General features: G+C 37.3%; 3 protein-coding genes across 3 annotated transcripts in view; 1 reads left to right on the top strand and 2 right to left on the bottom strand.

The window, feature by feature from the left end:
• Positions 1 to 4,280, top strand: part of LOC107568522 (platelet receptor Gi24-like) — a 9,604-nt gene extending 5,324 nt beyond the window's left edge. The window contains exons 2-7 of the mRNA XM_016254488.1: positions 749 to 1,123; positions 1,211 to 1,273; positions 1,768 to 1,878; positions 2,090 to 2,117; positions 2,408 to 2,580; positions 2,818 to 4,280. Of these exons, the coding sequence (XP_016109974.1) occupies positions 749 to 1,123; positions 1,211 to 1,273; positions 1,768 to 1,878; positions 2,090 to 2,117; positions 2,408 to 2,580; positions 2,818 to 2,852 (785 nt within the window). The 3' untranslated portion in view covers positions 2,853 to 4,280. The remainder of the gene's footprint in view (positions 1 to 748; positions 1,124 to 1,210; positions 1,274 to 1,767; positions 1,879 to 2,089; positions 2,118 to 2,407; positions 2,581 to 2,817) is intronic.
• Positions 1 to 6,472, bottom strand: part of LOC107568516 (cadherin-23-like) — a 19,104-nt gene extending 12,632 nt beyond the window's left edge. Inside the window, exons 1-3 of the mRNA XM_016254481.1 lie at positions 6,443 to 6,472; positions 6,194 to 6,322; positions 5,767 to 5,994 (exon numbers count right to left, since the gene is read on the bottom strand). Coding sequence (XP_016109967.1) covers positions 5,767 to 5,994; positions 6,194 to 6,322; positions 6,443 to 6,472 — 387 coding nt within the window. The remainder of the gene's footprint in view (positions 1 to 5,766; positions 5,995 to 6,193; positions 6,323 to 6,442) is intronic.
• A 2,814-nt stretch (positions 6,473 to 9,286) lies between these two features.
• Positions 9,287 to 27,909, bottom strand: part of LOC107568515 (cadherin-23-like) — a 28,222-nt gene continuing 9,599 nt past the window's right edge. The window contains exons 5-14 of the mRNA XM_016254480.1: positions 25,738 to 25,927; positions 24,003 to 24,148; positions 22,524 to 22,743; positions 22,291 to 22,443; positions 20,354 to 20,467; positions 18,453 to 18,601; positions 11,576 to 11,636; positions 9,879 to 10,024; positions 9,366 to 9,501; positions 9,287 to 9,291 (exon numbers count right to left, since the gene is read on the bottom strand). Coding sequence (XP_016109966.1) covers positions 9,287 to 9,291; positions 9,366 to 9,501; positions 9,879 to 10,024; positions 11,576 to 11,636; positions 18,453 to 18,601; positions 20,354 to 20,467; positions 22,291 to 22,443; positions 22,524 to 22,743; positions 24,003 to 24,148; positions 25,738 to 25,927 — 1,320 coding nt within the window. The remainder of the gene's footprint in view (positions 9,292 to 9,365; positions 9,502 to 9,878; positions 10,025 to 11,575; positions 11,637 to 18,452; positions 18,602 to 20,353; positions 20,468 to 22,290; positions 22,444 to 22,523; positions 22,744 to 24,002; positions 24,149 to 25,737; positions 25,928 to 27,909) is intronic.

Below are 27,909 nucleotides of genomic sequence, written 5' to 3'. Positions count from 1 at the left end.
TATATATATATATATATTAAATTATTTTTTTTACAAACAATTTGATAAATTGATGAAAAATTATTAAAATTATAATAAAAAATTAAAAAACAATAAAATAATGTCTAACAAATCACTTGTTCAGTGACACTCATACACTATTGATAATAAATGTGTAAATATTGTGTATATATATGAGAAAAAAAGAAAGTTGATTTGATATTAAAATCATAAATAAATTAAAAATAATATTATAATGTATATCAAATTACTTGTTCAGTGACACTTGTTAAATGTGTGGCTTAAATTTTGACAGTGATTGAACATTTTTAAGATAAAGACAACCGCTAAAGCACAGCCACAGATACTGCAGTAAACAAACTCTGATAAATGTGCAGAGATGCACATGTGGTCAGCTGACTCTAAAGTGCTGAACGTCACACATTACAATACCAAATGCACACTTTCTATGAGGAAGCTCAAGAAATCCACTGTCAAATACAGATATTGCTGTATGTCTTTGCCTGTGCTGACATCCAAAAAATAAAGAAAGGTTGAAACTTAAATTCAAAATGAATAGTCAAATTTAAAATTCAAATTTCAATATTTTGTATGCATTTCCATTTTTTGAGAAAATCAACTTACAAAAGCTTTACAGTTGTCTGTAGTAATTAAGCTGGGACATGAAAACGTATTTTTATGATCTACACATTATATCGAATATTACATTTAAATATACAATCACTGTTTTCTCTCTCTGTCTCTCCAGTGAGCGGTGAGCGTCACTCTTTCAGTGTCTCTGTGCCCCATCGGGTCTACGAGTGTCCTGAAGGGGCCAATGTCACTTTAACATGTGTTCAGTCCGGATCCAAGACTTTTTCGGAGGATAGGTTGTGGAACACCTGGCTCTTCACACCTCACTCGCAGGAGCGCTGCCACAAGGGTGCACATCCACGCGGGTCTAGTTACTCCAACCGCACAATTGGCGTGCAATACATCGAAGACAAGAAGGCTTTCTCCATCATCTTGCAGAACATCAAGCACAAGGACCAGGGAAAATACTGCTGTCTGATTCTGGAAGTTCATAACAAGCAAAAGGTGGAGCAGGGGGGCCATGAATTCATCTACCTGAATGTGGTGCCATGTAAGTGAGTGAGGAGAGAGGTCAGGTGTGACATTCATGTATCCCCTCTGTTTTTGTGTGATCTTAACATATTTCGCATTTCCACAGCGATGGGAAATACTCAAAACGGCAGTCTGAAGTGTTTGGAGTGGTCTCACAGTCCTTCAGATGGTACATTCAACACCACACTCAAATTATACAACGGCTCTAAAAAGTATTAAAACATTTAGAAAGTCTGTCAAAGTGGCATCTGTAATTGAATGATGCTAGTTTTTCTGAGAACTAGCTTCCACTTTTGTTCAATGAAAGTTCCTCTCAAGTTCACAAATAGAGTTTTGTGAATAAGACATGTATAATGAGCCTATCTGATGATAATGACTTAAAGGGATAGTTCACCCAAAAATGAAAATTCTGTCATCATTTACTCACCCTCAATTTGTTCCAAACCTTTATGAGTGGATAACCAAAACATTGTTGGTCACCATTGACTTCCATAGTATGGAAGAAAAAAAAACTATGGAAATCAATGAAAGTGTTAGGTTACCCAAAACACTTTCAAATATCTTCTTTTGAGTTCAGCAGCAGATTACCATTTTTGGGTGAACTATGCCTTTAATTTCTTTTCTATTTTGCACCAGTAACGTCTCAGTTTTTCTGTTTTTTAGACTCGTTGGCTGAAGGTCTGGCTATCACAGCCTGTGTCGTTTTCATTCTGTGCCTTCCGCTCATACTGATGCTGGTTTACAGACAGAGACAAACAGTAGAGCGGCACAGACGTGAGTACACACACACACACACACACAACACGTACACTTAGTCATGAATTGCTCACACACTTACTCTGACCTATATTGTGTGTGAGAGTACGTTGCACATGTCTTGCACTGCAGAGACTGCTGATAGGAGTACAGTAGCTGCACTAATTGTTTTAAAGAGACTGCATATCCTTTCTCACTATGAACCATTTCCTGTTCCTGTTTTTATCAGGTGCACACGAGCTGGTGCGTATGGACAGGTGAGTTTCCATAGTGACCAAAATACTTAGACTACACAAAGGATATTTGGCTGAATCTCACAAAAACATACAAACTGAATTTCACCTTTGAATTAATATAAATACAAACAAGTAATTACAGAACAAAGCTAATGTTCAAAACCAATAAATACTTTTTATTTTTTTTGTATTGTGACATTATTTTGATCATAATAAACTACATCTCCCTTTTAAATTCCTATTGTTTATTATTAGCTACTTTTGATTTTGAGATGATATATATATATATATCTCTCTCTCTCTCTTTCTAGTGAAGCACAGGCTCATGATAACCCAGTGTTTTTGGGTGATTCTCCACAACCTAAACCTCGGACTGTATCCCAAATAATGAGGCAGTCATCTGAAACAGGACGCCATCTCCTGTCAGATCCCGGCACTCCATTCTCTCCAAACATACAAGGAGAATTGTTTTTCCCAGCACAGGGTATGACTCTCACTCACTCACACACTCACACACTCACACACACACTCACACACTCAAGTGTTTACGCAATCAAAACAGAGGGCATTTGATTCACTTCTAAGTCTTAAAGATGCAGTAGCAAAAACAGACTTGGTAATTATAAAGATTAGAGAAAGGGTGGAAAAATTTTTAATGTAAAACTAAATTATGGCTTATTTAAGGTAATTATAAGGTAATAATTTGACTTTATTTTCCCAGAACCCATCCCTGAGTGTCCCAACTTAATGGAGTAAAAGACGTCACGTCCACCCCAGGAACATCTAGTTCTTCTTCCTTCTCCTCCACATCATCATGCCTCTGTTTTTCCTGTCTTCTGCAAAGATGATGAGGAGAGACCAACCCCCCAAAAATGAGAACTGAACTCTCTGCTATTACGGTGGGACCCTTTATCTGCTGACTGTCCTTAAACGGGTTTCCCGAGAAGGAAAATCGCACTATTTCACAAGTTAGGGCACTAGGGAGAGCTGATCACAGGGAATTTTCATGAAGACGATCCAAAGATTTTCTTTTGTGCCATTTGAGTTGAAAAATTGATTTCAGCAAAGCTGTTTGCACACATTTCTGTTAATCACGTGCTTTGTGTGTCAGACACACCATGGTTTCATTTGCACTTAAAAGACCATTTTACTCTCTTTCTTTCTTCTCTAATCTGTCTATCCCCATCCTCATCCTCCTTTCCCAATGAAACAATCAGTTCATCCGCTCTCTTCTAGAGGTCAGGGATGTATTAATACCTCATTCACTCCTGTTTTACCCATCTCAGTACTCAGTTTCTCAATAGTTATTTCCTCCATACTCAGTATGTCAGTGCCAAAGTACTCAGTTATCACTTTATCACTGAAATGGTGCCTGTGCTGGTCCCGGATTCGGTGCTTGGTCGGAAAACCTGCAGATCTCAGAACTGCAGATGCAAATGACTGTGTTTGTTTCAAAATGTTAAATAATTGATAATTCAGTGTCTTGATGTAACGGGCCTAGATTGGGACCAGCACCGGCACGTGTCGGTGGAAAAGGGATGTTCTCAGTACACTCACCGTCAGACCTGCTGAGAAATGATGGGGTGTTTTAAACCCTCTTGAGGTGAGTGTGGTGCTTTTATGATGTATGTAGCTAAACGATGCATTCTGTCAGAATGACTGCAGATTTTCTTTTTTGTGGTAAATGTTGCATCAGTGACAATCAAACACATTGCCACTCTCTTACGTCTCTCTTGTCACCTGTGGCTTTAAGGGCCTGAGGGCTCATAAAAGAAGATTTTCTATATATTTTGTATTTAATTTGTATCTGATTTATGTGTGTGTGTGAGTGTTTCCATTATTTTCCATCCAAATTATAAAAAAAAAAAAAAAGCAAAGAGCTGGAAAACGTTTTCAGGAAGCTTAAAAGTTGAAATCCACTGCCATAAAGAGTGCCAAAACTTTGCTTTGTGTATGAATGGATGGTTTGTAGATGAATGATTGCAAATATTGTAAAAATGATGATAAATATGCCATTGTACCAGTTTGTACATTTGAAGTTGCACATGTGCCTGTACAGCTAGGTAGCACCGTATATGTAGCTCCAGAGACAATGCTGTAACACATCTGCTGATACAATCGAAAACCAATTGCTTAAATCTTGTTTTATAAAAGTACAAACAAATAAAAATGTTCTGGTGAGAACTGAGAGTCCTTGTGCTGTGTTTATGCAACAAATAATTTCTTCAATCACTCGGAAGTGTCTGAGACAGCAGACAGTCAACCGATGGGTGACAGGGCCTCTAAACCATTATCGGGAACTTGCCCAACCTCTACCAAAAAAAACAAAAACTTTAACTAAGATGAAACTGGCCTTTTCTGTTGTTCAAATTAGTCTGTCATCTCTCTGTTTAGGTGAAGTTGTTTGAAAGTCAACGTATCCCTAAAATGTAGTTTCAATCCGATTTTTGAGCACTCAGCATTTATTAGCTGGTTTTAGAAAGTGGATACAGATACTAGAAGCCCAAAAGTCACACTTGATGCAACCAAGACCGCTGTGAAGTTCACAACAGGAATCAACGAGCTCTTAAGTGTGCAACTTCCTGTTTCAGAAATAAGGCAGGTTGTGGTTTCCTGTTTTTGCTGTTTAGTTGTTCAGACAGGCTTTTTAAAGAGAAAATGTAGTATTTAATTTTGAGTCAAAAAAGATGTACTAATGCACGGGTAGGATTTTACTGTACCCACTGGGATCTGACTGGATCTTGAAATGTAGGCTAATATATTACTTTTCTCCACACATGTGGCCTTGGTGAATAAATTAGAGGTAGAGATTATTTTGATGAAAGTTTACAAAGAAAAACACAAAACTATCACACACACTCACACACACTTACTGATAAAGGCGGCATTCCGTCATCTTCCACAGTCACAGTGAGTGTGTACTGCTGCTGTTTTTCTCTGTCAGGAGGTGACGGTCGGGTCACTATCTCTCCTGTCATACGGTCCATTCTGAAGGTCAGGTCCTGGTTACCGCCGGTGATGTAGTACGACAGCATGGCATTGGGTCCAATGTCCCGATCCGCCGCTACAACACGCAGGACAGATGTACCGCCACCCACATTCTAAAACACACACATACGCCCACTGTTATTTTATATATATTAGTTTAGCTTTTTGTCTACTTTTTTTGCCAATAAGCTAACCAGGTTATATTCTGATTATATTTCTTTCTTTTGACGTGTCACATGCAGACAATTGAATGATTAACACCCAGAATCTGCTATCACTGATATCACTGGTTTGAGGTGCTGTGGTTCTGACCTCACTGACGCTGACGTTGTACCCACGAGGGCTCTGCAGCACGGGAGGGTTATCGTTCTCATCCAAAATATTCACCGTGAGCGACACATCTGTGAACCTCGGAGGGGAACCGTTATCTGTCGCCCGCACCTGATCCAAACACATTAACAGAGAAAATGTAGTATTTAATTTTGAGTCAAAAAAGATGTACTAATGCACGGGTAGGATTTTACTGTACCCACTGGGATCTGACTGGATCTTGAAATGTAGGCTAATATATTACTTTTCTCCACACATGTGGCCTTGGTGAATAAATTAGAGGTAGAGATTATTTTGATGAAAGTTTACAAAGAAAAACACAAAACTATCACACACACTCACACACACTTACTGATAAAGGCGGCATTCCGTCATCTTCCACAGTCACAGTGAGTGTGTACTGCTGCTGTTTTTCTCTGTCAGGAGGTGACGGTCGGGTCACTATCTCTCCTGTCATACGGTCCATTCTGAAGGTCAGGTCCTGGTTACCGCCGGTGATGTAGTACGACAGCATGGCATTGGGTCCAATGTCCCGATCCGCCGCTACAACACGCAGGACAGATGTACCGCCACCCACATTCTAAAACACACACATACGCCCACTGTTATTTTATATATATTAGTTTAGATTTTTGTCTACTTTTTTTGCCAATAAGCTAACCAGGTTATATTCTGATTATATTTCTTTCTTTTGACGTGTCACATGCAGACAATTGAATGATTAACACCCAGAATCTGCTATCACTGATATCACTGGTTTGAGGTGCTGTGGTTCTGACCTCACTGACGCTGACGTTGTACCCACGAGGGCTCTGCAGCACGGGAGGGTTATCGTTCTCATCCAAAATATTCACCGTGAGCGACACATCTGTGAACCTCGGAGGGGAACCGTTATCTGTCGCCCGCACCTGATCCAAACACATTAACACACACACGAATCCACGTGGACATCAGTAAACAAACACCCATATACCTCAGAACTAATTATGCAAAACGTACTATATTTAACTTTACAAGGAAACATGTACAAAGTCACGCAACACACTGTGACCATGCATGGCTCTGTCTGGACATTTTCTTATTCAAAGTGAGATGCCTTCATGTGTACTTCCTAGACAGACATGCCTTAAAAAGCAGCATCAGTGCATAGTCCCTTTTTAATTAGATGAATTAAACAGTAATATTGATAAAATGATTGCAATTTAAATAACTGTTTTCTATTTGAATATATTTTAAAATGTAGTTTATTCCTGTGATGCAAAGCTGAATTTTCACCAGTCTTCAATATCAACATGATCCTCCAGAAATGTGCTGCTCTAGAGACATTTCTTGTGCTGCTTAAAACAGTAAAACAGTTGTGCTGCTTAATGTTCCTGTGGAAAGCATAATGTATTTTTTTTCAGGAATCTTTGATGAATAGAAATGTAATGAATCCTTGCTAAATAAAAATGTTAATTTCTTTGAAAACAAAATCTTACTAACCCCTACTGAAACTTTTGAACTGTAATGTATATGTCTAATATAACATGCCTTTTAAAAACTAGGGAGCATGCGTATGATATAAAATGTTGTCTAGGAAATCTAGGAGTTTGGTAAAGAGCCATTGCATGTGTCCGTAGTGTTTCTCTCTCACTTTAAGCAGGTAACGGTCAACAGCTTCACGGTCCAGACGGGCGTTCAAGTAAACCTCTCCATACGTATTATTGGCTGTGTTGATCTTAAACACGTCCTGCATGTTCCCTGCGATCAAAGTGAAATTCACCTGAAGGAGACAAGAGGGTGACGGAGGCGGGGTTTCGAATGAATGACAACTCATTCAACAGTGTTTTGAATATTTATCTTCCTCACCAGTCCATTTCTTCCAGCGTCTTTGTCCCGTGCCAACACGATTGCAACTCTCTGGCCAATGGGTGTGTCCTCTGGAATAGCCACTGACAAATCCGAAGTGATGTCAAACTCTGGGCTGTTGTCATTCTCATCAAGAATGGTGATTGACACCTGTCAAAAGAACAGAGTGATTGAAAATGAGATGCTTTTCTGATAGCATATAACATCTGTTGCATTAAAAATTACCCGATGATTAAAAATCACTTATTTACCTTCTACAAATGTGCATCAGGAAGGAAATCAGAAAAAAAAATTACACAGGTTAAATTACATGTTTATATAGTATATCAAAATCATATTGTCATATACATTTCACATCACTGTCAAATTAGCTACTGGATACAATGTTTACAGACATTAATTTTTAAAGGAATAGTTCCCCGCAAAAGGGAAATTAGCTGAAAATCTACTCACCCTCAGGTGATCCAAGATGTAGATTAATTAGTTTCTTCCTTCAGAGAAATGTAGCATTACATCACTTGTTCATCAATGGATCCTCTGTAGTGAATGGGTGCCATCAGAACAGCTGATAAAAACATCACAATCCACAAGTGATCCCCACAACTTTAGAAAAAAATCCATCATCAAATCCATAATAACGCTTCCTCCAGTGAAAAAGTCCATCCGTTGTTGTCCTCTCACATCAAAATCAACCAACATATTTGCTAAGAACTGTTTTTGCTAGTAAACAGTGTTTTTGATCTGTGCATATTTCTCTCCTGATTCAGATGAGATGACTTTTTCATTGGAGAAAGCAATATTATGGATAGAGGACTCACATTTTAGCCAGAAGCAACGCTTTGAAGTTAATGACTTTGATGGATTTGTTTATTACAAACACACAGCTTTTCACTTCACGACATTAAATGATGATTAAAATAAAATAAATGATGTGGATTACTTGTGGATTATATGTTTTTATCAGTGGTTTGGACTCTCATTCTGACGGCACCCATTCACTGCAGAGGATCCTTTGGTGAGCAAGTGATGGAATGCTAAATGTATCCAAATCTGTTCCCATGAAGAGATAAACTCATCTACATCTTGAATGGCCTGAGGATCAGTACATTTTCAGCACATTTTCATTTTAGGGTGAACTATTCCTTTAAAATGAACTTTAACAAATATGATTATATTGTACTCGATTCAGGCTTCTCTACAGTATGCGCTGAAGGCTTTAGTGAATTTGTCCTACAGATTGAACAGATCACGGAGGAACTCATTACCACAGTGGAGCCTCTCTTGGGTCCTCCATCATCGGCCACAACAGTGAGAGTGTATGAATCGCCTCTCTCTCTGTCCAACAGTCCCGTCACAGTTATACGGCCCTGTAGAGTGCACAAAATCCTTTATTATTTTACATAATCCATGTAGAGAAATTACCACATTTAAAAAGTCCATAGTCGAGTAGGCTTAACTATGAGGTGGTTTTGGTTCACACCAAGCAGGATTTTTCTCTGTGACAAGCTTGTAGAAGAAAACCATTCTATCCCTGTGATGGGTCATTTTTCCCCCTACTGTCTTTATTTAGTCATTAGTTTTTTCTGTTTGTTCACCCTGCAAGAAATTTATGTATTTATTTATTTGTTTGTTTGCTTGTTCACCCTGCAAAAAACTGACCAGTATGTAAAGGTATTCCATATTTTTTGCACTGATTTTACAAAATCTGAACTGGATGGATTTAAGCACAGTAAATTTGTTAAACAGACCAGAGAAGGTACTACATTTGCATTGCTAGCTTTGCCAGAAACTGCAAAACTACGTGCTGTAGTCATTTACATGAGTCAAACACTGACCTGCTGACCAGTCGAATAGTACAAATAAGTCACCGTCTTTGCCCTATCACGTTTTAACACAGCTTGAGCTATGTTTGGTGTATGACACGCACCCACTTTAAAAAGATCCAAATAAATGAGAAGTGTTATGAACACACAACAACAGCAATCATAGATGTTCCTATCAGACACATTTACCTCCTCTGTGAACTAGTCTGGTCCACAAACACAGGTCAAGAAGAGAGTGTTTGCACAGGCTTAAGGCTTGTGGGACGATTGTGTTGTGTACCTGTGTCGGGGTCTGTAGCTCGGACCACTACCACGGATGTACCGATCCCAGCAGTCTCTCTGAGCCCCAGGCGATTGTACTGCGACTGAGTGAAGACTGGAGACTCGTCATTCACGTCCTCCACATACACAATCACCTACAGACACAAACTCACAATCACAGTCTGATTCACACACACATTAAATTCAGTACTTGTCTTTAATGACATTTATTTAAAAAATGACGTTTATAGCTAGAATTAATACAATGTGCAGGCTATTAAACAATGCTAACTAATAGTTAAATAACTATGCACAGTAGGCATTGTTTTAGCAACCTCTATTCTGATATGCAAAGCACACGTCACCTTATAATCAGTTCCTTATGGATTAAATCAGGTCCTTTTTCATCACTGAACATCCCTTTTTACTCGTAAATGTGTCACATTATGAAGCAAATGAGTTGCTTGAATAAGTAGCTTTAAAAGTAATTTTCTAGGGAATGTTATATTATTTTTCACACGCACAAACACACCCTAACAGAACTGCGCATGCTGCCCTGGTCACTGTTATAGGCCTCCACCTCCAGCACATGAGAGCTACGCGTCTCTCGGTTCAGAGCCGCAGTTCCTCTGCTGATGAGTCCAGACAGACTGTCCACATTAAACTGACCATTGTTGCCTGCAGATAACAAATCACACACACATGAACCATACTCTGAAATAGTACATCACATAAAGGCTGAGGTCGAAAACAATAGCAATAACAAACAATAACAACTTCTTACAAAATTTGTCTAACATGTCAAATAGAGTCATACACTCTTAAAAATAAAGGTTCTTCAAAAGGTTCTTCAAGCGATGCCATAGAAGATCCATTTTTGGTTCCACAAAGAACCATTCAGTCAAAGGTTTTTTAAAGAACCATCTCTTTCTTGCGTTTTTGTAATCTGAAGAACCTTATTTCGCCACAAAGAACCTTTTGTGAAACAGAAAGGTTCTTCAGATGTTAAAGGTTCTTTATGGAACCATTTAGACAAAAAGGTTCTTCTATGGCATCGTGAAGCACCTTTATTTTTAAGGGTGTATCTTTCTAAAAGAAAAGAAAATTGTTAATATTGTCTGCATTATGCCAATATTTTTATGACAATTAAGCACATTTTTATGGATGCCAGTTTTCACCGAATACAGAAAAAAAAGTTCGAAAAAATTCTGAATCGTGAGATATAAACTCAGAATAGCAAGATATAAACTCACAATTCTAAAAAGTCAAAATTCTGTTTGACTGAGTGTATATATCGCACATCTCACAATTGTTTTTTTTTTCTGTCACAGATTAAAAAATAAAATTAGTAATTTTTTTCCCCTCAATTTCAAATTTATATCTCAAAATTCTGACTTTTCTTCTCGGAATTATGAGTTTATATCTCGCAATTCTGAATGATATTTTGCAATTCTGAGAAAAAAAAGTCTATAAGTATATATTGTGAGATATATACTATACTGCATATACTCAGAATTGCGAGACAAAAATTTACAATTGTCTTTATTCATTTAATTTTTTTTAATCTGAGGTGGAAAAAAAGCTTCCATTAGTGCTTACAGTATGCCACAGATGGCTGAAAATGCTCAAAATATGACTGAAAATATTGAAAATATTCCTATACAAAGATTTTTTTTTAATATGTGACCCTGGACCACAAAACCAGTCTTAAGTCGCTGGGGTATATTTGTAGCAATAGCCAAAAATACATTGTATGGGTCAAAATTATAGATTTTTCTTTTATGCCAAAAATCATTAGGATATTAAGTAAAGATCATGTTCCATGAAGATATTTTGTAAATGTCCTACTGTAAATATATCAAAACTTAATTTTTTGATTAGTGATATGCATTGCTAAGAACTTCATTTGGACAACTTTAAAGGCAATTTTCTCAATATTTAGATTTTTTTGCACCCTCAGATTCCAGATTTTCAAATAGTTGTATCTCGGCCAAATGTTGTCCTATCCTAACAAACCATACATACATGAATGGAAAGCTTATTTATTCAGCTTTCAGGTTATGCATAAATATCAATTTCGAAAAATTGACCCTTATGACTGGTTTTGTGGCCCAGGGTATATGGTATATTGTGCAACAGTGTTAGTTAGTTAGTGTAGTAGATTGTGGGAGTGCATCTGCGCAATGCATTGATGTGTGACATCAGCAAACAGGAAGAATAAATAGTTACCAGAGAGAATCCTGTACAGAACTCTTCCATTCTCCCCCTGATCTGCATCTGTGGCCTGAACCTGCAGACGGACATAACCACAAACACACGTAACCACATCACGTACACACCCATGTACTACTAAATAATGAGAGTGAAAGTAACACTTAACACATTGCACACCCACACAATATATTTGATACTTTAACACACAATCAAACTCTTAATCACACTACAATTGGACTTATTTTTACTGTCACAAGTGAAATGTGTCATTTCTTCATAACTAACAGCACAAAATAAAATGCAATATGTTTGTTTGGCTCGACCAATAGCGTGGGTTTGGGATGGGGCGATCTAATGACCAATGGAAGACCGATCAAAACTCCTTTAACTGCAGCCTGAAATGGCTTATTGCTTTTAAATGCAACATCAATATGATAAAAGACATTAATGTTCAATAAATAGTTACTTTTATTAATAACAATAATTGGAATAAATAATTCCAGTGAGTAATATAGTTCATTAGCTTAACTGCTGGCTGTTTGTGGATGCTAAGCAATAGCAATTTGTTACATTAATATAGTACGTTCAATCACATGTATGGCTTCAAATATGGCTTGTCTAATCAGAATTCAGAGTCAGAACTATTTTTGCAATTGCGTTTGGTGACACTAGTGGCCCAGATATGAAACACTACACCTTTAAATGGTCGTCATGGCATGACTATCAGCTCATATTGGCTTGAAAACACAAATACAACTTCAATGATCATATAAATCTCAGAAACAATGATCAGAAGTTGTTCCTGAATATATTTACACACATCAATTCATCATGTTAAGGAGTAAAACCATTTGGCGCACACTGAATGCATCCATATATTAGTCAAATCCTACTGACAGTGAGGAGGACGGCCCCTCCTTCAGACTCATTAGCTTTATAAAAAGATGTAGAGGGGAGAAGAAAGAAAGCAGGGATCTAGGGGGGTCTCTTGGAGAGAGATGAATAGAACAGGCAGACCAGACCATACCATCACATGGGGGGTTAAAACTTGAGACTGAAAGTTTGGCTTAGAATGAGCGTTTAGTTCAAGAAGCACACTGCCATGGTCTGCTGATCGCAAAACATAGAGAGATTGATTTTGAGTCTCTCTGAACGGATCTCAGCTGCACATATCCTGATCCCCATCTTCCAGGCATCTCCACAGGATTTTAATCAAGGGGAACTTTGGAGGAGTCACCACCCACATCCATCGCTAAAGGTAATGTTGAACCACAAAGAATAAACTGAAAAATAATTCTTATTCGATGAACCCCTGTTGCAAATGAGTTGTGTTTAGGATGCTGGTGTTCATACTGAGCTTCTTCATTTTTGTTCTGCTGAGCGACACAGCTATGATGGTCCACCAGACCCCAAACCCGCACTAACCAGCATAAACCGGCCAGGACAATCATTCAGCAGAGCCAAAACCATTTTGTTTTGCCATGATGTCAGCTATAAATTACAGGGGACAAGAAGTTATGTTTGTATTACTGTAATTTACTAATTCATGGGTATGCAGTGTCTAAAATCACAACATGATAAATGTCACCGAGATTATTATATGGAGAAATAGTGAGTGAAACTGTGTAAATTTGGATACAACTGTAGACACTAGTGCACACTGTGTAAACTACTGTTCAAAAGTTGATTTTTATTTTATTTATTTTTCAGCAAGGATGCAATAAATTCATTAAAAAAGTGAAAGTAAAGACTCTTAGATTGTTAAAATTCTATTTCAAATTTATAAAATACGTTTTTTTAACCAAAAAATGTATCACCGTTTCAACAAAAATATTAATCGTCACAACTGTTTTCAACATTGATAATAATAAGAAACATTTCTTGAGCAGCAAATCTGCATATCAGAATGATTTCTGAAGGATCATGTGACACTTCAGAAAATTCAGCTTTGCATCACAGGAATAAATTACATTTGAAAATATATTCAAATAGAAAAGTTATTTTAAATTCAATTTGAAACAAAAACACAAATGAAAACAAAAATCTATTTCAAATCTGACTGTTCTCAGTGAAATATATTTACACAAATTCACTTTAAAATAGAAAAACAAATATTAGCTGCCTGCTTGAGCAAAGCCTAAATGTGATGAAGAGTGCATAAATACATTTCAGCAGATCCATACAGTGGTAACTAATGAAGTGTTTCACTAACAATAGTTCTCGTCTGAGTGGCCTTTTCAGCCTGTTTGTGGCATTTAAGATGATGAATAATTTCATGTCTCAATGTGTTTTCAAGTCACACTCTGTGTGCTCAGAATTTAACATGCTGACATTTAGGAGCAGAGAGGCAATTGGTGACTTGGGTGCTACACTGTGTGCGTCTGTGTGTGTTTCAGATGGATTGAGAGTTATTTTAACAGACCCAAATTAGCTTTCAAAAAAATAAAACCAACTGACCACATTTCTCATCTGACTGCTCACTTAGTGGGGCACTAACATTTTAAATGTCAAATGCCATTTCAAATGTGTGTTTATGGGAGCGGTGAAGACCAGAAACATACTGTTCTCGACATAAGTAGTAAAAAAAAAAACAGATACATAAATGCATTTACCTGTTTGTACATAATTAACATGTAAGGAGCACATCCTGCTCCTGGAGGGTCAATGTCCTGCAGAGTTCAGCTCCAGCCTGCTCCAAACATACTTGCCTGGAAGATTCTAGTGATCCTGAAGACTTGATTAGCTGATTCAGACGTTTAAATGGGGTTGGAACTAAACTCTGCAGGACTGTGGCCCTCCAGAATCAAGACTGGACAATCACTGCTACTGTGATAGTGATAGTATGTTAGTATGAACTGTAACTTGCATACACTGCGAAAAAATGACTTCTTAGTTAGTGCTTAATTAGTCTTTTTCCATTAAAAATACCTTTAAGAGACCTTAAAACAAGATAAATGTATATGCCCTATATTATATTAATAAGAGTGTGAGACAAAATGCAATTGCATTTTTGCCTTATTTTTTCACTTATTTTTCAATTTTGCCAGTGCAAGACACACACACACACACACACTCAAAAAAAAAAGAAGCTCATATTAAATACACTTTCACTGAAGGCAAGCCTTAATATCTTATGCAGGTCTGTTTCTCAAGTAAATGTATTATGTATTAAGGATTGTTAAATATTTTGACTGGAAATTGAGACAAATAACTTTCTGCAGTTCAGACAGATTCTCCATCAGCTGTAGCTCAGCCATTACAATAGTTGATCTGCAAAAGCTAAATGACGGTAAAAGATGATGTTGAGAAGCGAGAATGCTATGCATATTTGTGTTGCTCTATGAATTGCTGTATGGCACATTTCCAAACACAACAATGCATGAAATTGTAGGTGCAGCTAGAAGTGCTTGTGTTTATGCACTTGTGTAGACTTTCCTGACCTTAGAGTCTCTCTGTGTGTGTGTGTGTGTGTGTGTGTGTGTGTGTTAGAGAAAGAGAGAGAGTAAGAGACTCTCGCTAATCTGTAATCAATATAGTGCAATATAAATCCACTATACTTTGACCTTTCTTGACATTTCTTTAGAGAAATCGCTCAGTCATTCTGATAGTCTTGCAGAGGAGCGCTCGGAGCAGCATGTGTAGAGCTGCTAGATGGTGATGATGATAAGGTGTGTGTAGGTGTGCAATCCCACCACCACAAACCACTGCTCTGTACCTAGAAGAAAATGTGCTCAGATGTTGCTCTGTCACTGCTCAGGAGACTTCATGACCTGTTTCAATTGATGTTACTCCTACAAATCCCGACACTATACAGTATTGATACGAAGGCCTTTTTTTGGCCAAAAAAAAGATTCCCCTTGTGAGAATGAAACGCATACTTGAATTGCATAATAATTTGGTTTACGACACATTTCGGACCACTATGACACATATAAGATCATAGCGCTTGCGCTCACATACTTGCGTAGATGTTTTAGGCCTTTGGTTCAAAATAAAGTGTCCTTGTACACGCCATCTCTTTGCCGCCTAAGAGAAACAACTGAGATATTAAAGAGACTTTTTCTTTTTAAGCATGCATACACACACACACACACACACACACACACACACCTGTCAACCACATCCTGGCATCTTGCATGCATCTTGCTCAAGTACACATTCACACTTTTGCACAAGCTAGTACCCAGAGGATCACAAAAACACCTACATCTTTACTATAAACACGCTCCACTTAACCCAGATTTAACTCTTCCTGTTTTGTATCTCTACAGATCCAGGCTGACATGGATGTTTCCTTCAATCTGTCCCTCTCTAATCTCTCACTTCCGGTCTCCCCGACATCTCCACCTCTGGATCTTCACCATCCCCTCACGACCATCATAATCATTGTGTGTCTCTTCATTCTATTCGGGGGCTTTGTGACCTTTCTAGCGGTGGGCTGCCCATCAGGAGGGTCCTGGGGTGTGGATGGGGACTGCGGCCCGGCAGACGGTTTCTCGTGTGGCCAGACTCTGTCCAGTGAGCCCCAGCTGAAGCTCTGGAAGCGTTTGGGCTCGATGAGGCAGTCATTTTCCTCCACGCCGGCCTTCAGAAGACCCATTCAGCCATACGTAGCCCAGAGCAGGAAGCAATCAGGATCGATGTCACCCGCAGGGTCAAAGACAAACGACTCCCACACATATATTACTATACCGGCTCTGCTGCAGTATTCCACCGAGATATAAGCTCTGTTGCATCACCTAGTGAGCTGTCTTGCTATCTAGTATCTACATAGGCAGCAGCCTTCTAAGTGATTAGAAGATGATTGATTTAAAGTGTATTTCATAGGCAACAACTATGTACGCCACAGGAAACTTGACTCCAAATTGATTTCAAAAGAGTTGTCAGCTTGTTGCTAAGCTTGTGATGTGATTCTCTAATAAGCACAAAAATGCATAGCAAGAAAATATGAAATAAAAACGATTTCATCGAATTTAAACTGACTATTTCATCTGTAACTCCATGTACTGAATGAAATGTATTTAGAATTGGCATTTCTATCAATTTGTCTGCCATTGTCACTGAGCTCAATGCATTGCATTCTGGGATTACTGTACCTCTTCCATGAAGGATGCATGTGAAGCTTACTTATATATATATATATTTCTAAAATAACACTGGATGCTGCTTCAGAATCTAAAACAGAAACCATGTTATTCATATATAATCCATGCTAACAGATAACACTCTCCATGTGTGTATTAAAACTTTATGGAAACAGTATTCACATCTGGAGTGTGTCTGTAAGTGCACATACATACACAATCACTGCAAACATGAGAACAGAAACAGTGACCTCAGCTATCAGCACTGACAGAGACAAGCCAACTCATTTCATTCACCATTCACACCAAACAAAACAAGACATGACTCAACAATCCAACCATTCGGTGGCCGCAACTCTATAAACAGCTGGACATTGCCTACATCACATTGCTGTGGAGACTAACAGACATGACCTGGATGAGCAAAGACCAGGTGCTTTCTGAGTAATGGTGGCCATTCTGACTGGGCACTAACAACATTTCTATTTATTTAGAGGAAATTCTGATTCATTTGCACGTATGTAGCCCCAAGAGTATTTGTACACTTAAAGCACACTTAAAAATGCCTGAATGTCACAGCATTAGAAACCAAAACAGCAAACCACTTAGCATTCATAGACAAACTGTGGTAGAACTGGTGCTCACATTAACTACTGGCTTATTCTACTGATTTGACCAGTGTTGGGTAAGTTGCTCTAAAAAAAGTAATTAATTACTAGCTACAAATGACATTTTCAACAGTTTAATTAGATTAATGTACTAAATACTCTCTCTACAAAAGTATTGCATTACTTATACTTTCTAAATCCCATATCAACCTCGATCAGTTGAACAATATAAGAATAAACATGAAACTACTCTTTTATTTATTTCAAATTAATAATACAAAATTGCATAATTACTCTTGAACTGACCAAAGCATTTAAAGGGAGAAGTTTACATTAAAATCCACTATTGATTAATATAGAATTGTTCTATAGTCTATACAGTATTTAATGCAATTACATAGGAAGTAACTGTAATTAAATGACAGAAAATTAAGAGTAATCCCTTACTTTACTTTTTCAAGGAAAAGTAATTAAGAGTAATTAATTACTTAGTAATGCATTACACCCAACACTGTGTTAGACAGCCATAAAATCTTTATTTTGAACAGTATATCTATTGTTTTATCATTTAAAACTTCTTTGTCAAATGTTTTGCTGGAAAAGTGTGTTTGTGCCATCTTAAAATACTGTACTTGTGACGTTTAGTGTTTTTTTAAGTGTGCTTTAAGTGTCCAAATGACATTTTTACGTTTTTCAAATAACTGTTGTTGTGCCACTGTGACTCTGGTTTACTCCGCAACAGCAAACTCATGCAAACTAAAACAAAGCTTTGCATATTAAAGATGGAATATTCCCCAAACTAACTTCAATAACAGTTCAATATCAACTTCAACATATGGAAAGAGGTTAAAAGCCCTTTGGAAATGAAAACGCCCTTTATTTAGTCATCTGAAATGATTCTGCTGGCTTTCTAGAACTTTTAAAGCATCGTCATGGTTACCCTATTATGGCATTTGTTGCCAGCCAAGAGATTGTCATGGTTTTCCAGCACAGCGGAACATGACATCACAGAAAACCACTGAAAACATGATACTGCTACCATTGTTACAGACAAACACAATGTAACAATAATACACCCTCATGTACTACTTCATAATATTGTGATAGTTCTGCTGTTGTTTATTGGAATAAAAAGTATATATATATCCATGAGCATTCTTTTTATATATCAGAGTGAATTGTGAATATGAGCATGTGTACCTGTAATATACTAGTCCCTCTGGGTATGTTCTCCAGGACGCTGGTCTCATAGCTGTTCTGGAGGAATATAGGCCTGTTGTCATTGACGTCCAGCACCTCCACATATACTGTAGCTGTTCCTGTCCTCCGACTTCCCGCTGGACCATTATCTATGGAGAAAACCATCAACAGTCTGGCCAATACAGTTAGGAAATCCTACTCGCAGTACAAAAAAATACAGTTCAAAGATCAAGCTTGACCAATGAATATCTACAACGTTTCCAGTTGTTCAGGATGATTGGATAAGGATTTTTGGTAACACTTTATATTAGGGAACACATATTCACTATTAAACTATTAAAGAGTTTCCCCTCAATAAACTTATTGATAGTAAGTAAGGAAGTTGTTGTAGTAGTCATGTTTAGGTATTGGGTAGAGTTAAGGGGTCTAGAATATGGTCATACAGAATAAGGCATTAACATGTGCTTTAGAAGTACAGATAATTTGCTAGGAATATGCATGCTAATAAGCAACTAGTTAATCGTGAATAGTGTTCCCTAATCTAAAGAGTTACTGGATTTAAAAAAATTATTTTACATAGATTAGACTCAAGAAAAGCTGGTATCCTAGCTGGAAGGTTTTGGTATACTTAAAACGAAATTATATAATTATATTTTATTTTTCTAATTTATATTATATGCATTTTAATTGATATTATACCTGATATTTATAGGTTTTGCATGATCGTGGGAACCCTGATAGCATCCTACATGGTAGTACTAGTCATCTTTAAATAAACATTAGTTGTACCAAGCAACAGCATACCATCTGACTGTGCTAAAACTGGCCTGAGCCACATACAAAAGACCCACAGAAGACAAGCCTTGACAGCTTTGGCTTACCAAATTCACTGGTATTGGTGTAAAATGTGTTAAGACAGAGAACTAAAACAATAAGATAAAGATAATAAATAAAAATAATTAGCTAAAATTAATATATGTGACCCTGGAGCACAAAACCAGTCTTAAGTCGCTGGGGTATATTTGTAGCAATAGCCAAAAATACATTGTATGGGTCAAAATTATAGATTTTTCTTTTATGCCAAAAATTATTAGGATATTAAATAAAGATCATGTTCTATCAAAATATTTTGTAAATTTCCTACCGTAAATATATCAAAACTTAATTTAGGAACTTGCTACTGCCAATGCATACGGCGATACGGTGCTGTGAATATTTAAGACATACTGCTGCTGCACAAATAGCATATAAAATAACCCGTAGCAGATCTATACAGGTGGAGCTGGGGAAGGTGAAGGGTTTCAGAGAAACTCTGAAAGCGCGCTGCAGGAATCTCTAGTGAATGCTAGCCAGCCATATAAATGCAAGGCAGTAAGTTCATTGGCTGCATATGCAGCATGAACCAATCAGCTTGTGCCAAGTCGTTTAACTCTCTGAATATCATAAGTTACGTTAACAACCCATCAGCCTGCACCATCTAGAGTTTCATGACTAAACTACTCATTATGTTAAAAATGTTAAAAATACATTTTTGTATGTAAAATGACTTGGAAGAGTCTTTGTGCTTAAATCATTGTAAAAAGTAAATATTCCCAGTCATGTGTTCTGGTCTTCCAAAACATGCATTTCATTTCATTTCATCGTAATTATCATTTATAATCAGATCCGAATAATGATGTATTTGACATATTACTTGTATTGAAAAAAGTGGCCAGCATATTTTAGTTGAAACTCATTAAACAGGTATTAGAACAGCTGCAGTATTTCTAAATGCACTCAAGTCAAACAGGAAACCACAACACTTGCTTTAAACTCAAAGTCATTTAGACAGGATGCTGCAGCAGATCATACCACATGCGCACGCACACATGCATAACCAGTTGCTTTTATATGAAACTCACCAATCGCTTCGATCACTAGCCTGTACAAGGCCTGAGTCTCGCGGTCCAGACCCACCACAGTCCGTACTATTCCGGTCCGGAAACCCACACTAAACTTTCCATCTTGGTTCCCAGCTATAGGGACACACAAAGACAGACTAAGAAATCACACATCTCAGCTCTGTTCTAAACCACTTGTGTGCTGCCTCAAAAGACATCATACTAACTGTAATGGAACCTCATAACTGACTTATTTTGAATGTGCTAGTATTGTGTTTTCATACAAACAGCATTCCTCAATTGATTTCAATGGAGTTTGACATTAGCATGTTGCTATGATAATGATGTAGTGCTGTTCTAATGAGCATAAAATACACAACACACAAATATTTGGCAAAACAGTGAAATCTATTTAATTATACCTAAATACTTTTCGCAAAGATAATAATGTGGTACTCTTCTAATGAGCATACAATACGTATATTATATAATATATCTGGTAAAAATAGTTAATTTTTTAATTTGAGGAAATGATGTACAAATACACAGTATACGCAATTATTTAATAAATTAATTTTTAACCAATTCAACTATATTTAAATAGTTTTCATGAAGATTCTTATAAACTTAAAATACATAGCACACGCAAATATTGTATAAACTAGCGCTTTTTTAATTGATTTAACTTAAATACTTTTTGCAAAAATAATGATGTGGTAATCTTCTAATAAGCATAACACATCGCACACAAAAATATTTGGTGTTTTTTAAAAATAAATAAATGTAACTATATTAAAATACTTTTCATGAAGATACTTACTTTTCTAATAAGCATAAAATATGTAGCAAAAACATATATTGACTAAATTAGTGAAATTTTAACCAATTTAACTATATTAAAATACTTTTTGTAAAGATAATTATATGGTAATTTTCTAATAAACATAAAATACAAATCACACACACATATTTGGTAAAATAGTCATTTTCTAACCAATTTAACTATACTTAAATTCCTTTTGTGTAGATGAAGTTGCTCTTCTAATAAGTAGGTAATTGTTACAGAGGAGGCTCCCGTACCGCCTCCTCCGCACCACCAGAGGGAACTGTCCCCAGAGTATTAGCGATCTTCCATTCGGACTCCATTTCCCATCATCCCTCTTACCTGGGTCTGATTACACAATCACACCTGCATCTCATTTACACACACACATATAAGCCACACCATTTCATGAACTCCTTGCGAAGTCTTGATTTGCCCCGGCTGTCATTTCCGAGCGTTATACCCGTGTTTGTTTTCTGTGCTTTGATCTTGGACTGTTTCCTGATTCTCTGATTGTTATCTGCCTGCCCCGACTTGGATTGTTTCACCTGGACTCTGTTCACTAGCCGCCTGCCCCGATCTCTCGCCTGGTCCACGATTCTGCCTCTGCCTTGTCTCTACCGTTCTGCCTTGCCGGTATTTGACACTGTATTGTCTGACTATTCTTAATAAACTGCAAATGGCTCCAAAGCCTTCTGGTGTGTCGCAACAGTAATACATAGCACACAAACATTTGGTAAATAGTGATTTTTTTTAACCAATTTAAGTATTATTTTCGTGAGGATGATAATATAAAAAATGTATAATAAGCTCAAAATACATAGCACACAAATATTTAGTAAATTAGTGAATTTTATTTAGTAAATTAGTAAATAATTTTTGCAAAGATAATGAAGTAGTGCTCTTCTAATAAGCATAAAATATATAGCACAACACAAATGTTATTTGTGTAAATCACAATGCATCACAATTCTCCTTAAAATGCTGTCTACTGTATGTAGGCCGCTCACTGGATTTTGGAACAGAGCCTTAGCTTTACATCTGTTGACAGCAGACCCAACCAGAATCCCACAGTGTTGCTCCATCAGCACAAACTCACTCGCACCCTCTGATCTGTGACCTTCTGCACTCTGACCTGTGATAAAATAGCTGAGCTCTGAGTTAAGACCCGCATCATTATCCGTGCAGTTCAGTCTGACCACCACATAGTCACGGGGCACGTTTTCATCCAACGATACGTTATACATGCTGGGGAAGAAGGTTGGCGTCTCATCATTCATGTCCAAAACTGCACAGAAAGAGTGACAGACATCAAGATGATTTAGCATTTGCATCTAAACACAGTGGGGCAGTGATCCTGCTATGTACCTGTGATAGTGAGAGTACTCGTGGACGTTCGAGGAAACTGGTCTGCATCATACGCAATAATCCTCAGATAATACTGGCCGATCTGCTCGCGGTCCAGCACTGCGGTGGAAACCAGGACCCCTGTGGTGGTGTTGAGCCTAAAGTCCAGCCGTGGCATCCCCATCTGAAGTGCCATGGTTACCGCACCATTTTCACCTTCATCAGGGTCCTGCACCTGCACCTGAGGGAGGAAACCAGCGGGGGGCACCAGAGCACAGGACAGTTTCATTACAAGAACTTCACTAGAAGTTGGCATTGAATCAAAGATGACCCCAAAAGTGGTACAAGACTCCTCGGATTTTTATGCCAAGTTGATTTTGAGTGCAAAAAGTGTTCCAAAGTTTTTACTGATAAGATATTTTGGTCCCACTTTATATTAAGTGGCCCTAACACCTGTGTACTTACATAGTAACTAGATATGTACATAGTATGTAACCACAGTGTAAGTACACATTGGTACATAGTATCTAGAGCTGTAATATTTCTGTAACTACACACATGTAACAACCCTCTGAATGGTTTGTGTAAGTACAAATGTGTAAGAGGACTAACAGCACTTTTTGGTAAAGAAAGTGTTACACTTTATATTAAGTAAACAATTACTATGGATTTACCATGTAATTACTCTGATGTTACACAGCAGCGGCCAGTACGTTAGGCTTTATATATAAATTGTGGTTGTTGTCCAGAATGTTACACTTTATATTAAGTGGACTGTTCCGTTCCTGAGGAGTTACCATGTAAGTACACTGGTATTACAGTGGTGCACCAACTCCACCAACTTGAGATCCAACTCCTCCCACTTTACATATCCCTAAACCTACCAATCTCCACCCCCTGGATCAAATTGCTCCAATTACTCTTATACATATTGTTGTTACAAAATGTAGTTATATATGTCCTGTTACACATTTGTACTTACACAAACCATTCAGAGGGTTGTTACATGTGTGTAGTTACAGAAATATTACAGCTCTAGATACTATGTACCAATGTGAACTTACACTGTGGTTACATACTATGTACACATCTAGTTACTATGTAAGTACACAGGTATTAGCGCCACTTAATATAAATTGGGACCAAAAAAAACTCACTGACCCAAACTTTTGAACTGTAATGTAACTAAACGTAAGCAAATATTTATAATAAAAATAATATTTATGATCATTCTATGTAAGGCTGAAAGGATGACTTTCCCCTACAAAGCGAGTTATTGACAAAATGTCAAATCCACACCTTTCCATAAAGTTAAAATGCATGGAGATCTCTGGCTGTCAAGTTAAGTAGCAGTTTTGCTTGGTTTATTTCAAAAACACATTTTAATATCAGAATTTGAACCCAGGTCCCCTTGCATACTAAATGAAAAGCAGGTCTTGTTGAATATTTAATCAGTGCACTCCTGGTCCTTGTAGAGACTTCAACCAATCAAATGCTAACCCTGAACACAGATGATCCAATGGGAAGCCCCTCTGGTACTTCAGCGACAAATGGGAGGTTGATAAAGGCAGGATCATTATCGTTGAGGTCCAGGAGGTTCACATACACTGTAGCGCTGGCTGAAGAGCGCAGTGGAGGTGTCCCAACTGAGGAGGGCAGAACAACAGAGAGAATACTTATATACTTTACTGCACAACTTCTTTGAGTTTTCTCTAGTCATTAGATCCACTGAGGGGGAAGAAAATCTTAAAACTGAAATGTCAGTTTATATTGTCAAGCACAACTCAGACTAATGCTCAAAACAGACTAGTTGAGGAAGAAGCACACATTTTGGTAAGACAGACAAAACAAAGGATGTGTTTGGAATGGAGTATTAGCCACGAGTAAGTGAAATATAAAGCATTACTCAATGGACCTTTTTCACATTTCCGGGCTTCTCAGCAGCGGAAGTCGTCATAGTTGGGTTAACGTGAATAGCAGTGAATGGGAGAGTACCACAAATATATTTTTTTGCATTCCCATTTGCTCAAATAGCAAAAGAAAAACTCCCCGATAGTGTTTTCATGACTTTCAATATGCTGCATTAGAAACACCCTCGCATTAGTTTTTTTGTAATTTGATGCAAAGGTGATATAATACAAAGAATAGTGTTATAAATGTACATACATTAAAAAAGAAATACAAATATGAAAAACTTTAGAGGATTTACGATGCTGATGACCGTTTCATCACCGTCTTGTGAAAAGGGTCCATGAGAAACAGTTTACACAATACATACCTTGATATACAATATCACATATAATATAATATACTATAATATATAATATCACATACTGTTAAAAAATGTATAACCTGAATGCACTGTTAGTCGCTTTGGATAAAAGCGTCTGCTAAATGCATTAATTTAATTTATTTATTTATTATAATATTGGGATTATATATGTTTCAGTATCTGGATATCTGGGAATATATGAATTTCTAAATATGTATCAAAATTAGGAAGTGAGAAAAAAAGATTATTAATTCTGGCTAACTAAAAGTTTGTGAAAGGCCAAGCCAACCACACTGCATACAACATTGCACATATACAATATACAGTATCTACTACATATCTGGCAGATGTTCAAAAGTTTGCAGTCAGTAAAACTTTTTAAATGTTTTTACTTAAATCTCTTATGCATTTATTTGACTAAAAATACAGTAAAAACAGTAATATCGTGAAATATTTTTACATTTTAAAATAGCTGTTTTGCATAGTTGCTTAAGTGTTTAGTGTCACATGACCCTTCGGAAATCATTCTAATATGCTGATTTGATGCTCAAGAAACATTTCTTATTCTTATCAATGTTGAAAACAAGATTCTTTGATGAATAGAAAGTTTTAAAATACCAGCAATCATTCTAAATGGAATCTCTGTAACAGTGTAAATGTATGTACTGTCACTTTTGATAAATGTAGCACATTTAATCTTCACCTTCTGAATAAAAATATGAATTTATTTATTTTTTAAAAGTCTTACTGACCCTCAAACTATTGAACAGTAGTGTATGTAATACAGAAAGTTTGCATACTGCAATTGGTAAGACCATTATGCTAGCATGATATTCTGAACACAGACTAGACAGGCTAGACGGTCCAGAAATAAAGAAACTGAAAGTTGGCAACTGTAAAAGTATTTTTATTGTGACCTCAGAGAGAGAGTGGGGCATTATGGGACAGGTGAGAGTTGCTTACGGTCGGTAGCAGAGACAATGATGGTCCTCATAAGCTGTGCGGAGCGGGCGTTCTGACTCTCTCTGTCCAGCACCGCCCCACTGGTGCGGATCTTCCCGGTGTTGCGGTTGATGGTGTAAAAGGGGTTCCCTGGATTTATAGAGTAGACCACCATCCCATTATCACCATAATCAGGGTCCACCGCTAATACCTGCGCAGAGAAAAAGAAAAATTAGTCTTACGGCACAAAATAGAGTCCTGAGGCGCAGAAATTAAATCACACCAAACCTCTCCCTACAGAACAGCATGATGGGAGATTTATGCACCGGGCATAACTGTCTAAAACCCTGGATGTTTTTTTTTAAAGAGCCAATCAATTATTCACAGTGCTGGTGGAGAAGCACTGAAAATCACTTAATTGGTCATTAGAGAACAAAGGATCTGTAGGTCTTTAATTATTAAAACAGGAAGGACCAGACAACTGTGTTCTCCATTGATTAGCGCGAGTTTAAACGGATGATGTACAGCATGGGTCTAATGTAAAGTTTATCTAATTGATTTGAACTCTGAGGGGGACATTTCACACACACATTTACTCAGGCATGTTTACAGACAATTCTAAAGGCGATATATGTGATGTTGCAATGTTAAAATTTGTTCTATCCGATTCCCCTGAAAAGTTTGAAAAGTTTTCAAACCACTGCAACAAGGAGATGCATTGCATAAAGTCCACTTTGCTTTTTTGAGGAAATATCCAAAGACAAGGGGCTGTCAAGCTTCATAAAAAGTATTCCATATGACCTGTATTTAAAGTCTTCTGAAGTCACATAAAAGCTGTGTGAGAAACAGACTGAAATTTAAACTGTGATTCCATGAAAATAGTCTCTTATGTTGTATACACTACCATTAAAAAATCTGGGGTCAAAGAAAGAAATTTGGGAAAGAAAATCAGCAGGGATGCATGAAATTGATCAAAAATTACAGCAAAGACATTTGTAATTAGGGCTGGGCAAAAAAAAAATTTGATTTTTCGATTAATTGTTTTTTAAATGACTCGATTCGATATCGATTCTCAAAAGCTGTGAAGCTCCTTATTTAAAACAAGATCTGATTAACGTGAATCTTATCATTAGTCTTCTCCACTAGATGTCACCCTTATTTACCTTGCGCGATGTTACAACATTCATACAGCGGTTATCATGGCCATACGCGTGATTTGCAATGCTCAGGTGAAATGCTATAGTAATACTATAAATCTGCGGAAGCATTTGATATCACGCATAAGGCGTCATGATTTCCGCAATAAATGAATGACGGATGGCGCGGCGCACTGTTTTGTTTACTACACACATATTAAAGCGCAGATGACGCTCGTGGTGTTTTCAGCTTCTGCCGTCTCACTATATGATGATATGAACACGATAAAAGGATTGACATGATAGAGAGTAAATGATGACGAAAATTGTGTTTTTTGATGAATTATTACTTTAAAGGGTTGGTTAGACCACGTTATACCACTGTGTTGACCCAGTAAATGGATTGATGGACTCAGAACCCCTACCAGAGTGTGGAAGTCAAACGCGCTTCAGGACATGTGATTTTTACAGCCACTGTTCTGTGATTTAAATTATCCACCCATTTCTTCCTTTATTCTGTTTTATCTCTCTCTCTCTCTCCTGCACGGTGTCCAGCAGGGTAATCAAGTATGCACTTGACTCTGGGCTACATTTTAATTAGCCATCGGAACCTCCTATGAAGTTCAGGACTTGCTAATTAACGGACAATCAGGGGCATATTTAGCCAAAGAAAGAGCCAGAATAAAACACCTAAACATTTATGAACAGAGGATTGAAGTCCACGGTTTCTAGAAGCCTGACCACATTTAACTTGTACACACACTAAACCCACGTCATAAACTCAACAGTTTTTCCAATATACTGTGAAACCATCAAGTTTGCATTTAGTTCACTTTTTCCTCAGATGCCATGCCCACAGATATTGCCCACAGTTTAGATTATCTGATGTACCGCATGCAAAAATGGCAAGATCTGGCTGAAACCACCAACTTATATGCAACAGCTTTTCAATATTTCTGGTCTAATATTGTGATAAAATTGACCACAGAAAAAGCAGGTCAGATGGTCTCTCTTGTCTAAGTGGGTGGTTCTTGGCCAGAATAAATTGTAATCTGGA

The sequence above is a fragment of the Sinocyclocheilus grahami genome, unplaced genomic scaffold (genome assembly GCF_001515645.1).
Source record: "Sinocyclocheilus grahami isolate Dianchi unplaced genomic scaffold, SAMN03320097.WGS_v1.1 scaffold1253.1, whole genome shotgun sequence".
Classification (NCBI taxonomy): domain Eukaryota; kingdom Metazoa; phylum Chordata; class Actinopteri; order Cypriniformes; family Cyprinidae; genus Sinocyclocheilus; species Sinocyclocheilus grahami.
Note: the sequence above shows the minus strand (reverse complement) of the source record. Positions and strands in the feature narration are given on the sequence as shown.